The sequence below is a fragment of the Eschrichtius robustus genome, chromosome 11, assembly GCF_028021215.1.
Source record: "Eschrichtius robustus isolate mEscRob2 chromosome 11, mEscRob2.pri, whole genome shotgun sequence".
In the NCBI taxonomy this organism is placed as follows: domain Eukaryota; kingdom Metazoa; phylum Chordata; class Mammalia; order Artiodactyla; family Eschrichtiidae; genus Eschrichtius; species Eschrichtius robustus.
Window position 1 is genome coordinate 87,559,422 of NC_090834.1, and position 15,928 is coordinate 87,575,349.

Sequence of the window (15,928 nt, forward strand, 5' to 3'; positions counted from 1 at the left end):
GAACATGCCTCAGGGAATTCCTCAGGGAATGTCTATCGATATTAAAGGTTGAGAAGTCCTCAAGGAAGTAACACAGGAAGGGAGACAATCCACTCCTCTAGAAGCTCACACATGGTTAGGAAGATACGACTTGTAGATATGAAACCGTGGAGCAGAGTGCGTGTCTATATCATCGAGCACGTTTTGGAAGAAAACTTGGATACAGAACACCTAGACCAAGTCCTGCCTCAGCCACTACTTTCACCGAGCCTCAGCTTCCTCATCTGTACAGTGGGAATAACACTTGTCCTGTCTACCTTATAGATAGATGGTCCTAGGTGGGAAAGCATGATACCCATAAAAAATACTATTGAATGTTATGTACTCTAAGGGCTACAGAGGTGCCGGGATGCGAGAGTCTGGGAAGATCCACTGGGGGGCTGAAGGTGGCCTTTTAAAGGTATTGGACCATACACTTTACTAAAGCAAGATGGAAAAATGTACATTTTGACCTTTGCACCTCATATGGACTCTAGCCTGAGCTACAGAGAGCTCCCTCTGACCAGCTTTCATCCTGACAATCTGCTCGTGGTCAGCTCCACGGGTCTCAAAACACACACTCAATGCCACTGGGTGTGTTGCAAAAGGCACAAAGCAAATAGATGTGGTCTCTGTGGGGAGGCTGACAAGAGCCCTCTTGCTGCAAACCTTAACTCTGGTTTGTAGTACATGGAAGTGGATTTGTTTGTCATTTTGCATGAAGATGTCTGGACACCGCAAGAGGATGCAGGGGGTGAGGGGGGAGGTAAAGGAAATTAGCATGAGTTCTCAGGTAATCATTTTCCTAGATGATGCCTATTAAGCCTTTGCTATGTACTAGATGCTTTCATGCTTTTTCCCCCCCATTTAATCCTTACTACGACCCTATCAGACAGATAGGGACAAAAAGTCCCCACTTCACAGATAAGGAAACCGAGGACTTAGGATCTGAACCCAGGTTGGTCTGCTTTCCAAAGCCCGTGACCTTAACTGCAAGCTAACCTGCTAAAGGAGTGTGAGAATCTCTGGGCTTCCTAGTGCAGATGAAACAATGTGACTGCTCTTGTGAAACCTGGCTCGCTCTGACTCGCTGACGTTTGCCATGCTTGTCCTGAGCTTCTCCAGAGAAATGCCGTCTTCTGGCAGGAAAAGATAAAAACTGCTGATACAAATGAGTCACTACACTGGCTATAATTAACAGTGATGCAAGAGCCAGATGCAAACCAAGAGGGGCCTCAGGACCTGACTTTTCGGCAGCCCAAACTTTGAGCTGCACTTCAACGCAGAAGAGTCTCTGTTGTGAGCTGCTGTCTGCTCAAGATACATTTTAAATGAAGAAATGAAGCCTGGAATGCACACGAGCTCCCAGATACCGGAGTTGAGAGGGGTGGCACCAAATTAATCTCCTTATTTACAACTGAAAAACCATCCACCAGAACCAGAAAGAGAGTTTATACTTTATAGATAATGTAGATATTTGCCTTTCACACTCGGCTGCCCTGGAAAGTCTAAGCAGTTTCCAACATGCTGAGCTAATTTATAGCAACTACAATTGTAAATTTGGTTGTACTAGGTGTTCAGTTTACTCTCCTGATTGCAGTGTATACCAGTGAACTTTTCAAAAAAGACCAGTTATCATTTGCATCTCTCTACTCTGTTTTGCTGACCTGGAGTAAGCAGTGATACAATGAGAGCCCAATGAAAATGACTCTGAAAATACAATTCCCCCCACGCCATCCACATGGCATGATGAGAGGTGAAGGCGGTGCTCTCTGGCTGCTTCTATGACCAGTAATTGCCTCTTGAGGTTCAACTGAGAGAAATAACGAGTGGTCAGGACCTGGACAGACTTAAGTGGTCACTGATGTCAGCGTCAGCATCTTACCTGTTTAAAAGAGGCTCAACTGTCCTCAAGATTTGTACACAATACAGCTGATAGAATCTTACCACTTTCCTTTTGAATAGACTTTAATTGAGAGCGAAGTGAAAAATGCAGGTTACATTTTTAGTGTTACTTAGTGGTATACGTTGGAAGATCAACACCAAAACAGTGATGCATCTAACATTTATACATTTCCTAACTTTAGTTGTCAAAGAGCAAATCATTATCAGATATATATATTTACACAATAATTTCAAGCAACAGTAAATAATAAACTCCCTCCCTTAAAAAACAAAAACAAAACACACACATACACCCAACCACCTTTAAACAATGGATTTCCTCACACTAGTAAGTCTCATTTTTTTTCACATATACTTGTAGACCCAAAGTTACTTAAGTTACTAAAGAACAGTCTTATCAGTGGAGATCCCGGACCAGCCCTTATTTTCTTTTAGAGTCACTTTAATTTTTACAACTTGAATCCACATAACCAGTGTGGTCTGTACACTCTTAAGGACACCCCAAATGATAAAAATGAATTCCACTTCCTTTGTGTGAGGAGATACGTACATCTCTGAAGATGCATATGATTACAACTCAAAAAAGTCAAAAAGAAACACAAAAACAAAATCTCAGATCCTCAAGCACGGTTTCTTAAGAGCATTGTGCTAATGTTAACATTGAATTAACTGAATGATAAGATTCTTTTAGATATCTCTGCAGAGGTACTGGTTAGTTCTGATTCTTTTTTCAGCTGCTTGAAATGCTTGAGTTTTAAAAGTTGCCTGGTGGCGCTACATCCTGCTTTCCAGGTTAGCAGCCTGCCTAAGCTCCGGAATGTCGGACGAGACTCACCCCCAGTGCCTTGCTCTCTGATTTATTTCTTGCTGTTGCTGTTAGTAAATGGAAACCATGACAAAGTTTACATTAGCAGACACATCCACATGCCCTGGCCTATAAATATTCTATGATGGAAAAAGGTACAATGACTCCATTCCTCATGAAAATGAGCGTAAAGGGAGAAGGGGCAGGGGGGAACATTACCAACAATGGCTCTTCTTACAGTGGAAAATCCAGACCAAATGGCAACGGGCTTTTAACTAACTGGACGCTGACAGCCACTTCTCCAGAGCCTTATGAGTCAACTAAAAGTTGGCTAAGCAGAGACCAACTCCTCTGAGCAAACCTGGTAGGATCCAGTGGTACAGGCGTCTTTCTCGGAAGCTGGATGAAGAAGATCAACCTCCGTTTCCTTCTTAGAGAGGCGAGTGAGGAGGAATTTTAAAGTCAGCTTTGAAGGTAGTTCACACACAGTCCTGCCTGAGACACAGAACGGTGCCTGGCGTGGACCCCTCAAAGCGCCAGCTGGAGTTTGCTCATGTTTCTCTGGTGCATGTTGTGATGGCGGACTAATTCGTCTGACCGGGCAAACTTTTTCTGACAACTGGGCCACCGACAGCTGAAGGGCTTTTCACCTGTTGACACAATGGCCAGTCAGAGACACTTGCGGTGGAGAGATGGGGCGCAAGTTCAATCATCAAAGGCCCAAATTAAATCATCACAAGACACCCACTCCAGATTCTCTCTAGCTCTTTCCCTAAGCTAACAAATTGGGCTCATCTCGCAAGCAGCCTTGAAGTGGCAGCACCTCTGGGGCCTTAAGGATTAAAATACTGTGACAATTATAAAGTGTTATTGAGTCAGAAGACTTGGGAAATGGGAGAGAAAGAATGAGTCTAGTTAATGGAAATGTCTGGGCAATTCATATTTAATCAAGGGGGAAAAACATCTGGTAAAACCCCTGCCATTAGACTGTTTTGTGAACTGTGTAAATGTTTCCCCTTTGCTGTTTAAGGAGGGAATTGAGCTTAACTGGGAGGCAAGGGCCTCAGGATCATCACCCTGGATATTGTTGATTGACAGCCATCCAGTAGCGGAGCTGTGACTGTAGCTTTAATATCTCTGTCTGTATAGATATTCTGGATGGGCTGGGTGTTTTTAAATAAATCACTGACATCAGTGCACATGGTATTTGCTTCTTTCACCTTAAAGGATTACTCAGCATAATACCCATTATACAGAAGATTCTAACTGAGGCATGGTTTTGAGATTTTTTAACAAGCTTGCCAAAAAATCGAGGCTTCTCCATCTAAGGAGGCCTCAGAAGATCCTTCCAAGCCTCATTTTGGATAGGGAAGATAATTAGCATTTATGAATGCCTAATACATGCCAAGCCTTGTGCTGGGTGTGTGTGTGTGTGTGTATATATATATATATATATATATATATATATATATAACACACACACACATATACATACATATATATTCAAATATATATATATACATACATGTACACACACACACACACATATATATAATTTCGTGTACTCCTTACAGCAGCCTGTAAGGCCAGCATTATTATCCCCACTCTACAGATGAAGCTGGACCTCTGGTGAGGGCAGACCCAGGCAAGACTTAAATCCAGGTCTGTCTGATTCCAAAGCCCACACACTTTGCTGCATCATACCTCTTGGACCTTGACATAATGGAAATACAGCCATAGCTTTATCCTAAGTAAAAACGTTGCAGGAGCCTATTCCTGTACCACATGGGGATGTTCTCAGGATATGGCTAGTCCCACATTGTTTTCTCTGAGAACTACTGGATGGGACAAGCACTGAGAAATGTCCCAGGAGAGGCGCTGTTCCAGGGTCAGAACTGGAGGCCAGTCAAATAGAGCATTAAACAGTCTGCTGGTGACACAGGTCACTTCGTACATATACAGATATGCACAGGGTAGGGGGCAGGGTACAAGCGATGATAACTCTTTCCCACCAAGTTATGAGCTCAGGACTAAGGCAAAGAAGTGACACCAAAGGCACCTGAGTAGGGGAATGAGATGCCCATCCCACCAACTCTGGGGCACAGGTGCCTTGACTGTCTGTAAGTACAGCCTGTTGGGGCTGAGAATCCAGGACTTCACAGGGGCTCATGACCTCCCGTTTCCCTCACCTCCTACTCACTGTTCCTCTGCTCCCCACTCCCACCGCCAGCCATGCTGTCAAAGATCACCTCCTAACGGACAAATCCCAACCTCTTCTCCTGTCAGTCATCATTCTCCTCAGTCTCTCAATGGAATTCAACTCTGCTGACCTTGGGTCTCTTCTTTATTCTCTATCCTCCCTGGGCTGCAAGGTGAACCCAGGCTCTTTCCCCAACAAAGAAGGCAGTGGGTAGGTGGGCTGGGAGAAGACAGAACTGGGTTTGCTACTTACTAGCTTTGGGATTTTAGACAAAGTCATTTTATCACGTGCCTCAGCCTCCTCATCTGTAAAATGGGGATACAACGTGCCTACCCTACTCTTCTTCCAAGGATGTTGTGAAGATAAAATGAGATAACCTAAGCATTGGCCCTCCCTCCAAAGCTAGAAAATACACAACAAAGATGGTGCTGTTTTCATTATGAATCACACCAGCCTTGTGGAGAAGCAAAAACTTTCAGCAGCCAGTGAATTAATGTCCTTTTCCCCTCTCTATTCTAGTATGAAGGAAATAATACCCACACACTGATATGGGTCTGGCAGAAACCATGACTGCTCCTGCAGCATTAACTTTTAGCAGAGCAAAGATTCAGGGCTCTGAAAATAGTGTTGTGAAACACAAACTTTCAGGAAAATAAGTGTTTGGCTTGCTAAAATTTTTGCTGTTTTTCTGTAAGGTTGATTATCCTATCAAACTGAGTTGATAAAAATGTGATGCAACAAATTGGGAACAGCAGGGACCTAGCTTATCTCTTCACTTCATTCTGGACACTCATGAAGAGTTCTTTTCACATCTCTTATGCTCTGTGTCCCCCACCCTCATTCCTTCTTAAACAATGTTGTTATTTAAAGATAGCCATGCAGTGTTCTTTCTCTCCACTGAATCTAAACCTGTTTAGAACCTTTACACTTGTTTTTTCCAATCTCTCTCATCACAAGCAACTCCATTCAACAGTAGTTTAAAAAAATAATGAAAAATAAATGTGAAGAAAAGTTTACGCACTTGTTTTACCTGTATGAGTCCTGGTGTGGGTCTTCAGATGGTCAGACCGGGAGAACTTTCGCTGACAAGTTTTACACTGGAATGGTTTCACACCTAAACGGACAGAGAAGGTCTAGCCGTGGCCCTAACCATGTGGGGTAAAGCAAGGCCCACAAGGCCTGCTTCCCGGCGGCCCGAGGAGCCAGGCATCTCCAGCCACGCCTGCAATATCTGCCTCGCCCTCAGATTTCCCCAGTACCCCAGGCCCAGCAGGAACCACCTGACTCTACACAGTAATCCTTGAAGACCTGTGGTCTTGGGAACAACTACTGCTTAACCACAAATGTCCAGCTTCTCACCAAGTTCTCAGTTGTGTCTGAGACTGAAAAAGTGAATCACACACTACAAATGGGATTTTGCTCTCCACCACCCATGTTCTTTACTGACACTCAGTGTATCATCAGCAAACTGCTAGTGGGAATATCATGGCTCTGTGGTTTTCAGGGGAAATATGGGATGTTTCTTTTTCTTTCCTTTCTTCTTCTTCTTCTTTTTTTTTTTTCCTTAAGGGAAGGTAAATCCCCAGAGATTAGGGGGAAAAAATTATTGGAGAAACTAAACAAATGGCTGACCCTCTCACATCCATATTGAACAATAAAGAGAATCACAAAATCAACCATGACCCGAGGGAACACACTGCCAGCAACGAGAAGTGAGCCTACAAACCTGTGTGTCTCCTTTGGTGTCTTTTGAGCTGGTCTGAACGAGAAAACCTTCGCTCACAGTCCTTGAAGTCACACTGGTATGGCTTCTCACCTTGGGGAAGACACATATTCCGTTGGAAAATGATACTGGAAATGAGGATCTCATTAGAGGCAACTTCTCTTACTGGGACTGAAGGCATCCCAAAATGCTGAAGGCACTTGGGTGGAAGGTTTCAGGGATGTGCTGCCAACTGCAGTGTGAGGTTAAAGGCCCACCTATACATACACTCATGGGCAGGAGGCGTAGAAGGGGGTTGCGTGAATAAGGATGTGTTAGAAGTGAACGGAGGGGGACTTCCCTGGTGGCACAGTGGTTAAGAATCCGCCTGCCAATGCAGGGGACACGGGTTCGAGCCCTGGTCCGGGAAGATCCCACATGCCATGGAGCAACTAATCCCGGGAGCCACAACTACTGGGCCTGCGCTCTAGAGCCTGTGAGTCACAACTGCTGAGCCCACGTGCCACAACTACTGAAGCCCGTGCGCCTAGAGCCCGTGCTCCACAAGAGAAGCTACGGCAGTGAGAAGCCCGCGTACCGCAACAAAGAGTGGCCCCCGCTCGCTGCAGCTAGAGAAAGCCCGCGCACAGCAACACAAGACCCAACACAGCCAAAAATAAATAAATTAAATAAATTAATTTAAAAAAAAAAAGGAGTGAAGGGAATTCAGGTTCTGGAGTCTGACGCTGGGGTCACATCCAGCTCTTCCACTTAAAGTGCTGGTTGAGGTGTCATTTCCTCACTGTGAAATGGAGCCAATGATCCGACAACTTCCAAGGATTTATAAGCAGATTACAACAGACCATCCACATAAGGGTCTTAGCCCAGTGCCTAGCACAGAGACAGTGCTCAAAAAAGTACTGGCAGAGAATATTTAAACAAATAATAAACCAAAGCAGTCTTAAGCCCTAGGCTGAGTCTGAGGCAGAATTCTGGGATGGATGTGCCTTGGAGCCAGCCCTGTGACATAAGTGTTTTATGTTTTATGGCCTGAAGATCTGGTGTTCTCTGCTACTGACTTCCCATTCCTGAGTCAGGGATAAACAGCTGCATGATTGTGAGGTGCTCAAGTTAAACCAGGAGCCAGAGCCTTTAGAGTTTTTGGTATCCCTTTACCCGAGAGAAGTCAGGAGTGGGATTACACAACCTCCTGCCTCAGAATGGAGAAGCCCCACCCCTGTCCTCGCTGGAGAAAGTTCAGCCAAATCCTGGGAACGGCGCCCCCTGAACGCATTGAGCGACTCTGGGCCATCCCACCTTCTTATGAGAATTCTGAGTCACCAGCATTCTGGATGGAGAGCAAGCCTTCCCAGGATCAGCCAGCTCTTTCTGTTGCTGGGCAGTCCATGGTTACCTTTCCAGCCTCATGACGCCCTCCGTTTCCCTGATTAATCTATATTCCTGCTATACAGAGCTCACCATTCCCCAAAACTGCCTTGTACTTTGCTCACACTAAACATCCTTCATCCCTATCTCTGGATTCCTAACCCATCAAAAACTCTACTGCACATCCCTCACAAATGCCGCTTCCTCTGAGATGCCTTCTTGGAAACTTCATGTTCACATAGAAAGCCCTTCCTTCCCTCATTACAGAACTTATTACAGAACATCTAACACGGGGCCGTGTCCAGGTCTAGTTCTGCCGCGAGCTGGAAAATCCTGAGGGCAGGAGCCTTTCCTTAACTTTCTATTGATATCCAGCCCAGCGACTTAAGCTTCACCTCTTCAACCTGGGAAAAGCAACACTCCTGTTCAGTCTCATGTCTTTTCTCTGCCTTTCTGCTTCTGCTCAGCCGTTACTTCCTCTGCCCAACCCTGCCAACCCTTTGATGGTTAACCCAAGCCCTTCCTCCTCCAAGAAACGAACGACGCTTACTCGAGCAAGTCTTCTCAGCACCTCCAGATTCACACACTCTCTGTCCCTTTTCATTTGTGTATGTCTTGGCTCCAAAACAGACCACAGACTCTTTGAGAAGGGGGCTTGTGACTTGGAGTTGAAAGTCATGAGTTTAAGTCCCGCTTCCCTATATCCTACCCACCGGATAACTGTGCGTGAGGATTAAATTAAATAATGCATGTAGAGAATTTGGCACATAAAAAGTATTTAATATAAAAGCACTTAACATAATAGTCTGTACTATTATTATAAATAAGTACAAAAAGATGGCATTCTTTCAAGAAGGGGACTTCAGCGTTGTTAAATACCCTGCCCTCCTCGTCTTCTGCAAGGAAGCGCTTCTTAAAGGTTCCAGCAGGTCTGGGGGTCGTGACTATCTTGCCCACTGCCTTCCCTTCCCACAGCCATCTAACCCTGTTTTCTAAGTGCCTCTTTCCCATTAAAATTTCTACAACCACATTGCCTTCAATGTATTACATCTGTCTAGGCAGAATTTTACCTTATCATTTTCCTTATAATCTTAACAGATACTTTTCAAATGATCCCATTTGGGGAAATATGTAAAAATATAACATGCAATTGATTCTCTCATCTGCAGCTTCAAAGCAAGTGGTTTACTGAGTGCAAACTCAGGTCTATGCCAGAATTGCATCCTCCAGACGCAATGGCTTAGCAAAGACCAATGGTCTGAAGAGATCTGAATGCAGCTCACTTTCTTCTCCAGCTTCTCCAAAGCAAAGTCCACAGTAACAATAAAATAATAATGGTAATCATAACAATGTAGCTTCCCTTCTGTCGTGGAAAGAAAGGTACCAACTCCCCAGCAGGAAAGCCTGTGCTTTGCCCGGCTTTTCTGTAGGGGAGACCTAGCCACACTCCCATCTAGTGCCCACGAGGCCAAGAGCAGACATTTGTGAAATGGCTGTTCACATTCAAGGCAGCCAACAACAGCACATGGCCAATTCTCTCTTTCCCAGAGGCAGACCCCTTGACCTGTGGGAAAATCCAGTTTTCTTTAAAACATCATCAAAAATCATCATCCCTTTTTTTTAAGATTGAAAACAAAAATTAAACCTACCAGCCATTTTCCCATTCCTATCTGGTTGGTTATTACTAACCCAAGCAGTTAAGTTCTTCTTTGGACCATCTTTTCCAAAGTCTTATGATGACCTTGCATATCAAGCTCTCAGAATCATCTGATTACCAAGCTCCCAGGCTAGCTCCTCTCCCTTAAGAGATACTAATAGAATTAGAAAAGTAATCTATTCAGACCTATTAACATAGGAACTGTACGTTTCATATCTCTAACTCCTTTAATTCAATTTGATTTTAGAAGTTAATCTAGTCTCAACAATTGTATAAGGTAGGTGAGGCAAGTGAAGTTTGAAGAACAGTTCCGTAACTTGCTCAAGGTCACACCACCTGGTGGTGAAGCCAGAATTCAAACACAGGTCTCTTTAATTCTGTGGAATTCTCTCTCCACCTACTCTGCTCTGCCCTTCTTTAATAAAGGATGGATAATCAGGATACAAAATGACCTGGCATCCTTTTTCCATCACCTGGGCCAGATCTTTGAAAGCAGCACCTACTTTCCATTCCAGAAATCACCCGTGTCCTGGCAGCGCAGGAGCCAGGAGCAGGAGCTCCTGGGCCACCGCTGCCCAAAGGCCACCAGAGCCAAGGCTGGACGGTGGACGCACTTACCAGTGTGCTTCCGGCTGTGCATCTGTAAGTGAGACAGCTTAAAATATCTCTTATTGCAGCCCGGGTAAGCACACATGAAGGGGCGTTTCTCACTGGTCTCAGATGCCGACCGAACAAGAGTCGGGGCTACTCCGGGCACTCGCCGCACGTCCTACAAGCAGAGTGTAAGAGAAACGGAGGTTTTAAGGCACACGTGAACATTCATGTTGGTCCCAAGGAAAGTGAGCGTTGAAGTATTCCCAAAGAAGGGATGGCAGATGTGAGGCCTAAGCCACTCCCCGTCACACCCGAGGCGCCCGTAGCAGATGTCACTAATGGGTGACAGAGCAGTACATTCTACAGTGCAGTGCTCTAACATCGTCATGGCTATCAACCAGAACGGGGACTTGAAATAAAGTCTGTCTGCTGCTGCTGATCCGGAGCATGTGGAAAAGAAACGCTGGTGACCGGAAGAGCTCCCAATGCATCCTGTCTCTCAGCTTCTCCTCTTGAGGCAGTGAGGTCTGGAAGTCCGAAGCTCCAGATTCTATTCTATTCCCTCCCACTCGGGACACCGGGCCACATGACCTCGGGCCCAATCTGCAGTGGGTTGGGAAGTCCTTAGGAGAGAAAAACAAGGCATATTAAATGAACCCCCAACTGAGCAGACCTTCCACCTATGAGTAAATGACAAGGAAGAAGGAGCTCCTGGGATGCGGAGGTTCTGTCTGTGAAGGGAGCTGAAACTCCAGGAAGGCCATGGTGTGGCCAGGGCACTCCTTTACTAGAGACACTCAGAAACACTGTGTCCGCTTTCCGTCCACTTCACGTGTCCGTCTCAGGGCATTCTTCTGATCCCCCTTATCTTGTGCGAGTGAGTGTGTGCATGGCCGGTCCTCCATGAAAAGGAGCTACAGGGAAACAGTGAGGCAAAAGCCCCTTAGGCTCCTGGGACCAATGAGTCAGAGACAGGAACAGTGGAAGTGCCTGAGGGATCACTGTATCCCTTGTGCTCTCACAGATGTGCAGTCAAGGCCCAAGAGCACGGCCACAGTTTGTGTTAAGACCTGGAAACACTTCTGAGCTTAACCAACTCCTGCCCTGTGCACCTCCCACACCACCCCCAAGCTCCTGTTTGAGTTCCTATTTCATACTGCCTTGCACCGTGAGATCTTTTTGAAGAAAACGTACAGTAGTCTCATACAGCTCTGCTATTGATGGGCCACAGTGCCTCAAGGCAAAATGTGGCATAAGTTTAAATGGTGAGCCAGCGGTGTCCGATTGGTCTACTCTAGCAGAAAATGAACACCCGTCTGGTCTGGAGTCTATCAGAGGCCATGACAGCAAGTCTGACAAACTGCGCTTGGTGGAAAGGAAGGCAAAAGGAGCTTTTTACATTTCCTTTAATTCATCCTAAAGGCAGCACACACGGCAATAGGATATAAATCTGAGCTGTCAATGTCAGCCGGTCCCGGTGGAAGAGTCTGATGGTACTTGTCTGATTTCCATCTGATTGCCATCATATTTCTGTAACCCTTGCCTTTATTCCCACCACTGGAAGGCCTGAGATGAGGGAGCATGCTGTTCTATCACCATGACGCTTCTGGAAACATTAATCAGAACATCTCAGAGCACTTGCCCCACACATCACGTGAGGACTTGGCCCACACACAATTTGTTTCTAGTGTGCTGACTAGGCCGGTGAAAGTATCTCAGCCGTTCCTCATGTTGCAGACACTGAGTCACATGCCAGAGTCACAAACACAAACTCTTGGTAACTGTGCATGGTTCTGAGCATCCAAAAGAGGCTCCCTGGAGGTGGCCTTCCATCGAGTTTCCTGAATTCTCTGAAAACATCAGCCTTTTTACTTTACTTTCTTTACTCTCCCTTAGAACTGCACAACACACAAAGTGAACCCTAATGTAAACTATGGACTTCAGTTAAAAATGTATCAATATTGGCTCATCATTGTAACAAACGTACCACCAATACAAGATGTTAATAATAGGGGAGACCAAGGGATGGGGTGGGAGGTGGACATGGGAACTCTCTGTGCTTTCTGTTTTTCCTTACACCTAAAACTGCTCGAAAAAAATGAATTCTATTTTTTTTAAAAAGTCCATGTATAAAACTGAGCACAATGCCTGGTATATAGAAAGTGTCCAGCCATACATGGTGCTGTTATTATTGTTATTGTTATTATTAGCAATGATAGACTCTAACTTTGGGCACTTTACCTTGCAGACCAAGTCTCCGTACAAGTCAAGAGTCCAGGTCATTAATTCAAGCTCATTTACCCCCCCAACCCGATACAAGATGTGCGCGGCCCACCCTGGAGAAGGCGAGTTAAGCAGTGAAGGAGGAAGGGAAGGGGTTCTGCAGGAAGCATCCTGGTCTGAGTCAGGGAGGCGGCCACATCCACACCGGCCTCTGGAGAGGAGGAGGCCCCCAACCTGCCCCAGTGGAAGAGGAGGGGTCCCTGCTGTCACAGGAGCCTACAATTAGGAACAGACTTGCCAGGGCCAAATGGCCTTCAGCAAGGAAGTGAAAGACTGTTGGGAAGGAAAGAGGCAGCTGAGGCCCCTGCATACTCACCTGAATGCCCCTGAAGACGCCGTGGGTGTGTATCCTGTACTGGGCACCACAGAGGATGGGGGTGGTGTGGTTATCACTATCGTACCCCGTGCCATGGCTGCAAACACAAAGAAGGGAGAACAAGACTCAGGCTGGTTCACAGGCACCCTTTGGAAACGCACATCTGCAGCGGAAGGAATGTTCTTTAAAAGCTCTCGGGACGATTTGGTTGGTTTCTGTCTTCCTCCACTGGGGCTGCTGGAAGCAGGGCTCTGTGAAAGGTGGGGCTGCTCGATCCTCGGGTCACCCTCATGCAGCCCCTCACGCTCAGATTCTCGAGGGCACACCACCTATGCCTCTCTCTAAGACAAGACGGGCAAAGTCACAGTGCAGGATTTCATCCGCAGCAAGTTGTTTACCGTCAAAACGGGGCTGACAGCTGTGAATATCTCAGGAATGAGCAGATGCCTCAAGTTTCACATTGAGTGCAAGGAATTCTTGTCGGCACCTCATGACTCAGTTTTTACCAGATAGCACCAACTAAGTGATGACACTTACAAGAAGAGATGTCACATCCTCAGAAGTGGGGATTACACATCTGTGGCTCTGCTCCGCTCAACCCACAGATCACTTTTCCAGATCAACTTAACTCTTTGCAGCCACCCCATACCCTAGGTGGACACTGGATAGGTGATCTGCCTCCTTCCTTCCTCTGACCAGTCCTCTAGTCAGAACTCAGTTGACCTTCGACTACTATCAAGAGCTGAGGGATGGAGAAGGTTGAAAAGAACACCTTGGAAGGGGTGGATGTTCTGCTCTAAAGGTATTCTCCCCTTCGGATACAAGCTGATCTCTGTTCTGCAGTTATTTTACTTCCAGATGAGGCAGAGTGAGGGTTCCAACCCACACGGGCAGCACAGTATAATCATATCTAGACCCACCACGGGGAGCTTTTATGAAACGCCTCTGTAAAATGGTACAGCTGCTTGGACAATGTCCGGCAGTTCCTCAAAAGGTTAGACACAAAGTTATCATATGGCCCAGAAATTCCACTTCTAGGTATATACCCAGAAGAAATGAAAATGCATTTCTCCGCAAAAACTTGTACACATTGTTTACTGGCAGCATTATTCACAACAGCCAAAAAGTGGAATCAACCCAAACATCCATTGGCTGACGGTGGATAAAGAAAATATAGTCTGTTCTTAAAATGGAATATTATTTGACAATAAAAGGAATGAAGTACTGGTACATGACAATGGGGACAAACCTTGAAAAACATTATGCTAAGAGAAAGAAGTCCGTCACAAAGGACCGCCTGTTGTGTGACTCTCTTTAAAAGAAACGTACAGAATAGGCAAATTTATAGAGACAGAAAGTAGATGGGTGGTTGGTTGCCTAGGACTCAGGATTTTGAGGGGAAATGGAGAGCGACTGGTAAAAATGTCCTCAAATTGTGGTCCTGGTCATACAACTCTGTGAATATACTAAAACCATTGAACTGTACGCTGCAAATGGGTGAATGGTATAGTATGCGAAATATATAAAGCTGCTTAAAAAATTACCTTGGGGGTGGGGGAGGGATAAATTGAGAGACTGGGACTGACATATACACACTACTATATATAAAATAGATAACTAATAAGGACCTACAGTATAACACAGCAAACTTTTCCCAATTCTCTGTAATGACATATATGGGAAAAGAATCTAAAAAAGAGTATATATGTATATGCATAACTGATACACTTTGCTGTACAGCAGAAAGTAACGCCACGTTGTAAATCAACTATACTCTAATAAAAATTAAAGTGATTGTGCCAAAAAACTAAAACAAAATAAAATTGCAAGCATTTATAAATAAATTACCTCTGGGGACTACTATGCATTTTTTTAAGCCTCTGGGTGCAATCAACTGTCTGTCAGAGCTGAGAACCCCTACCCTCTGCCTCTGTTACTCTAGACATTCCCAGGGGCCTGATGCAGGAGGCAGGCGGCCCACTCCATCCGGGACTGGCTCAACTCTCACTCACCCAGGAGACAGAACTCCTGGAAGGGAAGAGCACATGCCAGGGCGACGGACATGTCCACACACCCTGTGGCCACAGCAGCTGTGGCGTTTCACATTTGGCTCTGGCTCCAAACTTTTTAGAAAGAATTGCCTTGTCTCCTTCGCACAGAGCAGTGAGAGCAGTTGGGGGAGGTGGGTGGAAGCTCTGCTCCCCCTAACCTCCTACACCTCATCTCCACATCCTTCAGGTGATTTCTGACATACCTGGGGAAAATGTCCCAAAGAGCTGACCCAGGGTCAGACACACAAAAACTGGAAAGAAATGCCAAACTCAGATAGTGTCTGCCCTTCAGAACCTTAGAATGTGCTTGCCAAAAGAAAGAGGCCCTATCTACCCTCCTTACAATTACATTATATAGACAGTGGGGAAGGGAGAGCTGACGAGAACGGCGATGTGGCAGCAGAAAGAGACAAGAATGGTGCTGCCAGATTTTGCCTCAAAGGCTGTGAAGAGATGCTGCCTTTGCTAGGTTTAGCCTTCTGCATGGAGCCAAAATGTGACTTACAGGTTTTGTAGGGCTGAGGGATTTTTAGGGACCCAACGATAGAAGTCTGACTTATTTTAAAGTTCCACCATCAAAGAGGAAGAACTTGGGCTTCCCTGGTGGTGCAGTGGTTGGGAATCTGCCTGCCAATGCAGGGGTCGCGGGTTTGAGTCCTGGTCTGGGAAGATCCCACGTGCCGCGGAGCAGCTGGGCCCGTGAGCCACAATTACTGAGCCTGCGCGTCTGGAGCCTGTGCTCCGCAACAAGGGAGGCCGCGATAGTGAGAGGCCCGCGCACCACGATGAAGAGTGGCCCCCGTTTGCCCCAACTGGAGAAGGCCCTCGCATAGAAACGAAGACCCAACACAGCCAAAAATAAATAAATAAATTAATTAAAAAAAAAAAAAAAAAAAGAGGAAGAACTTGGAATCTAATCTCTGGATGTTATCTGGATTCCTGGCCGGGGTGGGGGGGGTGGTGCAGGGGGGGGGATGACATAGGAAATAGACTTTTCTCAGGATACTTGTC

The 15,928-nt window shown here is 45.8% G+C and overlaps 1 protein-coding gene across 11 annotated transcripts in view; it reads right to left on the reverse strand.

Moving 5' to 3' along the window:
• Positions 1-2,001: 2,001 nt before the first annotated feature.
• The window catches only part of WT1 (WT1 transcription factor), a 48,149-nt gene continuing 34,222 nt past the window's right edge, over positions 2,002-15,928 (reverse strand). For 5 of the 11 annotated variants that reach the window (XM_068555402.1, XM_068555393.1, XM_068555391.1 and 2 more), the window contains 5 exons: positions 12,867-12,963; positions 10,292-10,442; positions 6,655-6,744; positions 5,950-6,042; positions 2,002-3,378 (listed from right to left, as the gene is read on the reverse strand). In XM_068555402.1, coding sequence (XP_068411503.1) covers positions 3,257-3,378; positions 5,950-6,042; positions 6,655-6,744; positions 10,292-10,442; positions 12,867-12,963 — 553 coding nt within the window. In that variant the 3' untranslated portion in view covers positions 2,002-3,256. The remainder of the gene's footprint in view (positions 3,379-5,949; positions 6,043-6,654; positions 6,745-10,291; positions 10,443-12,866; positions 12,964-15,928) is intronic. The other 6 variants (XM_068555397.1, XM_068555394.1, XM_068555392.1 and 3 more) reach the window with 3 other exon arrangements.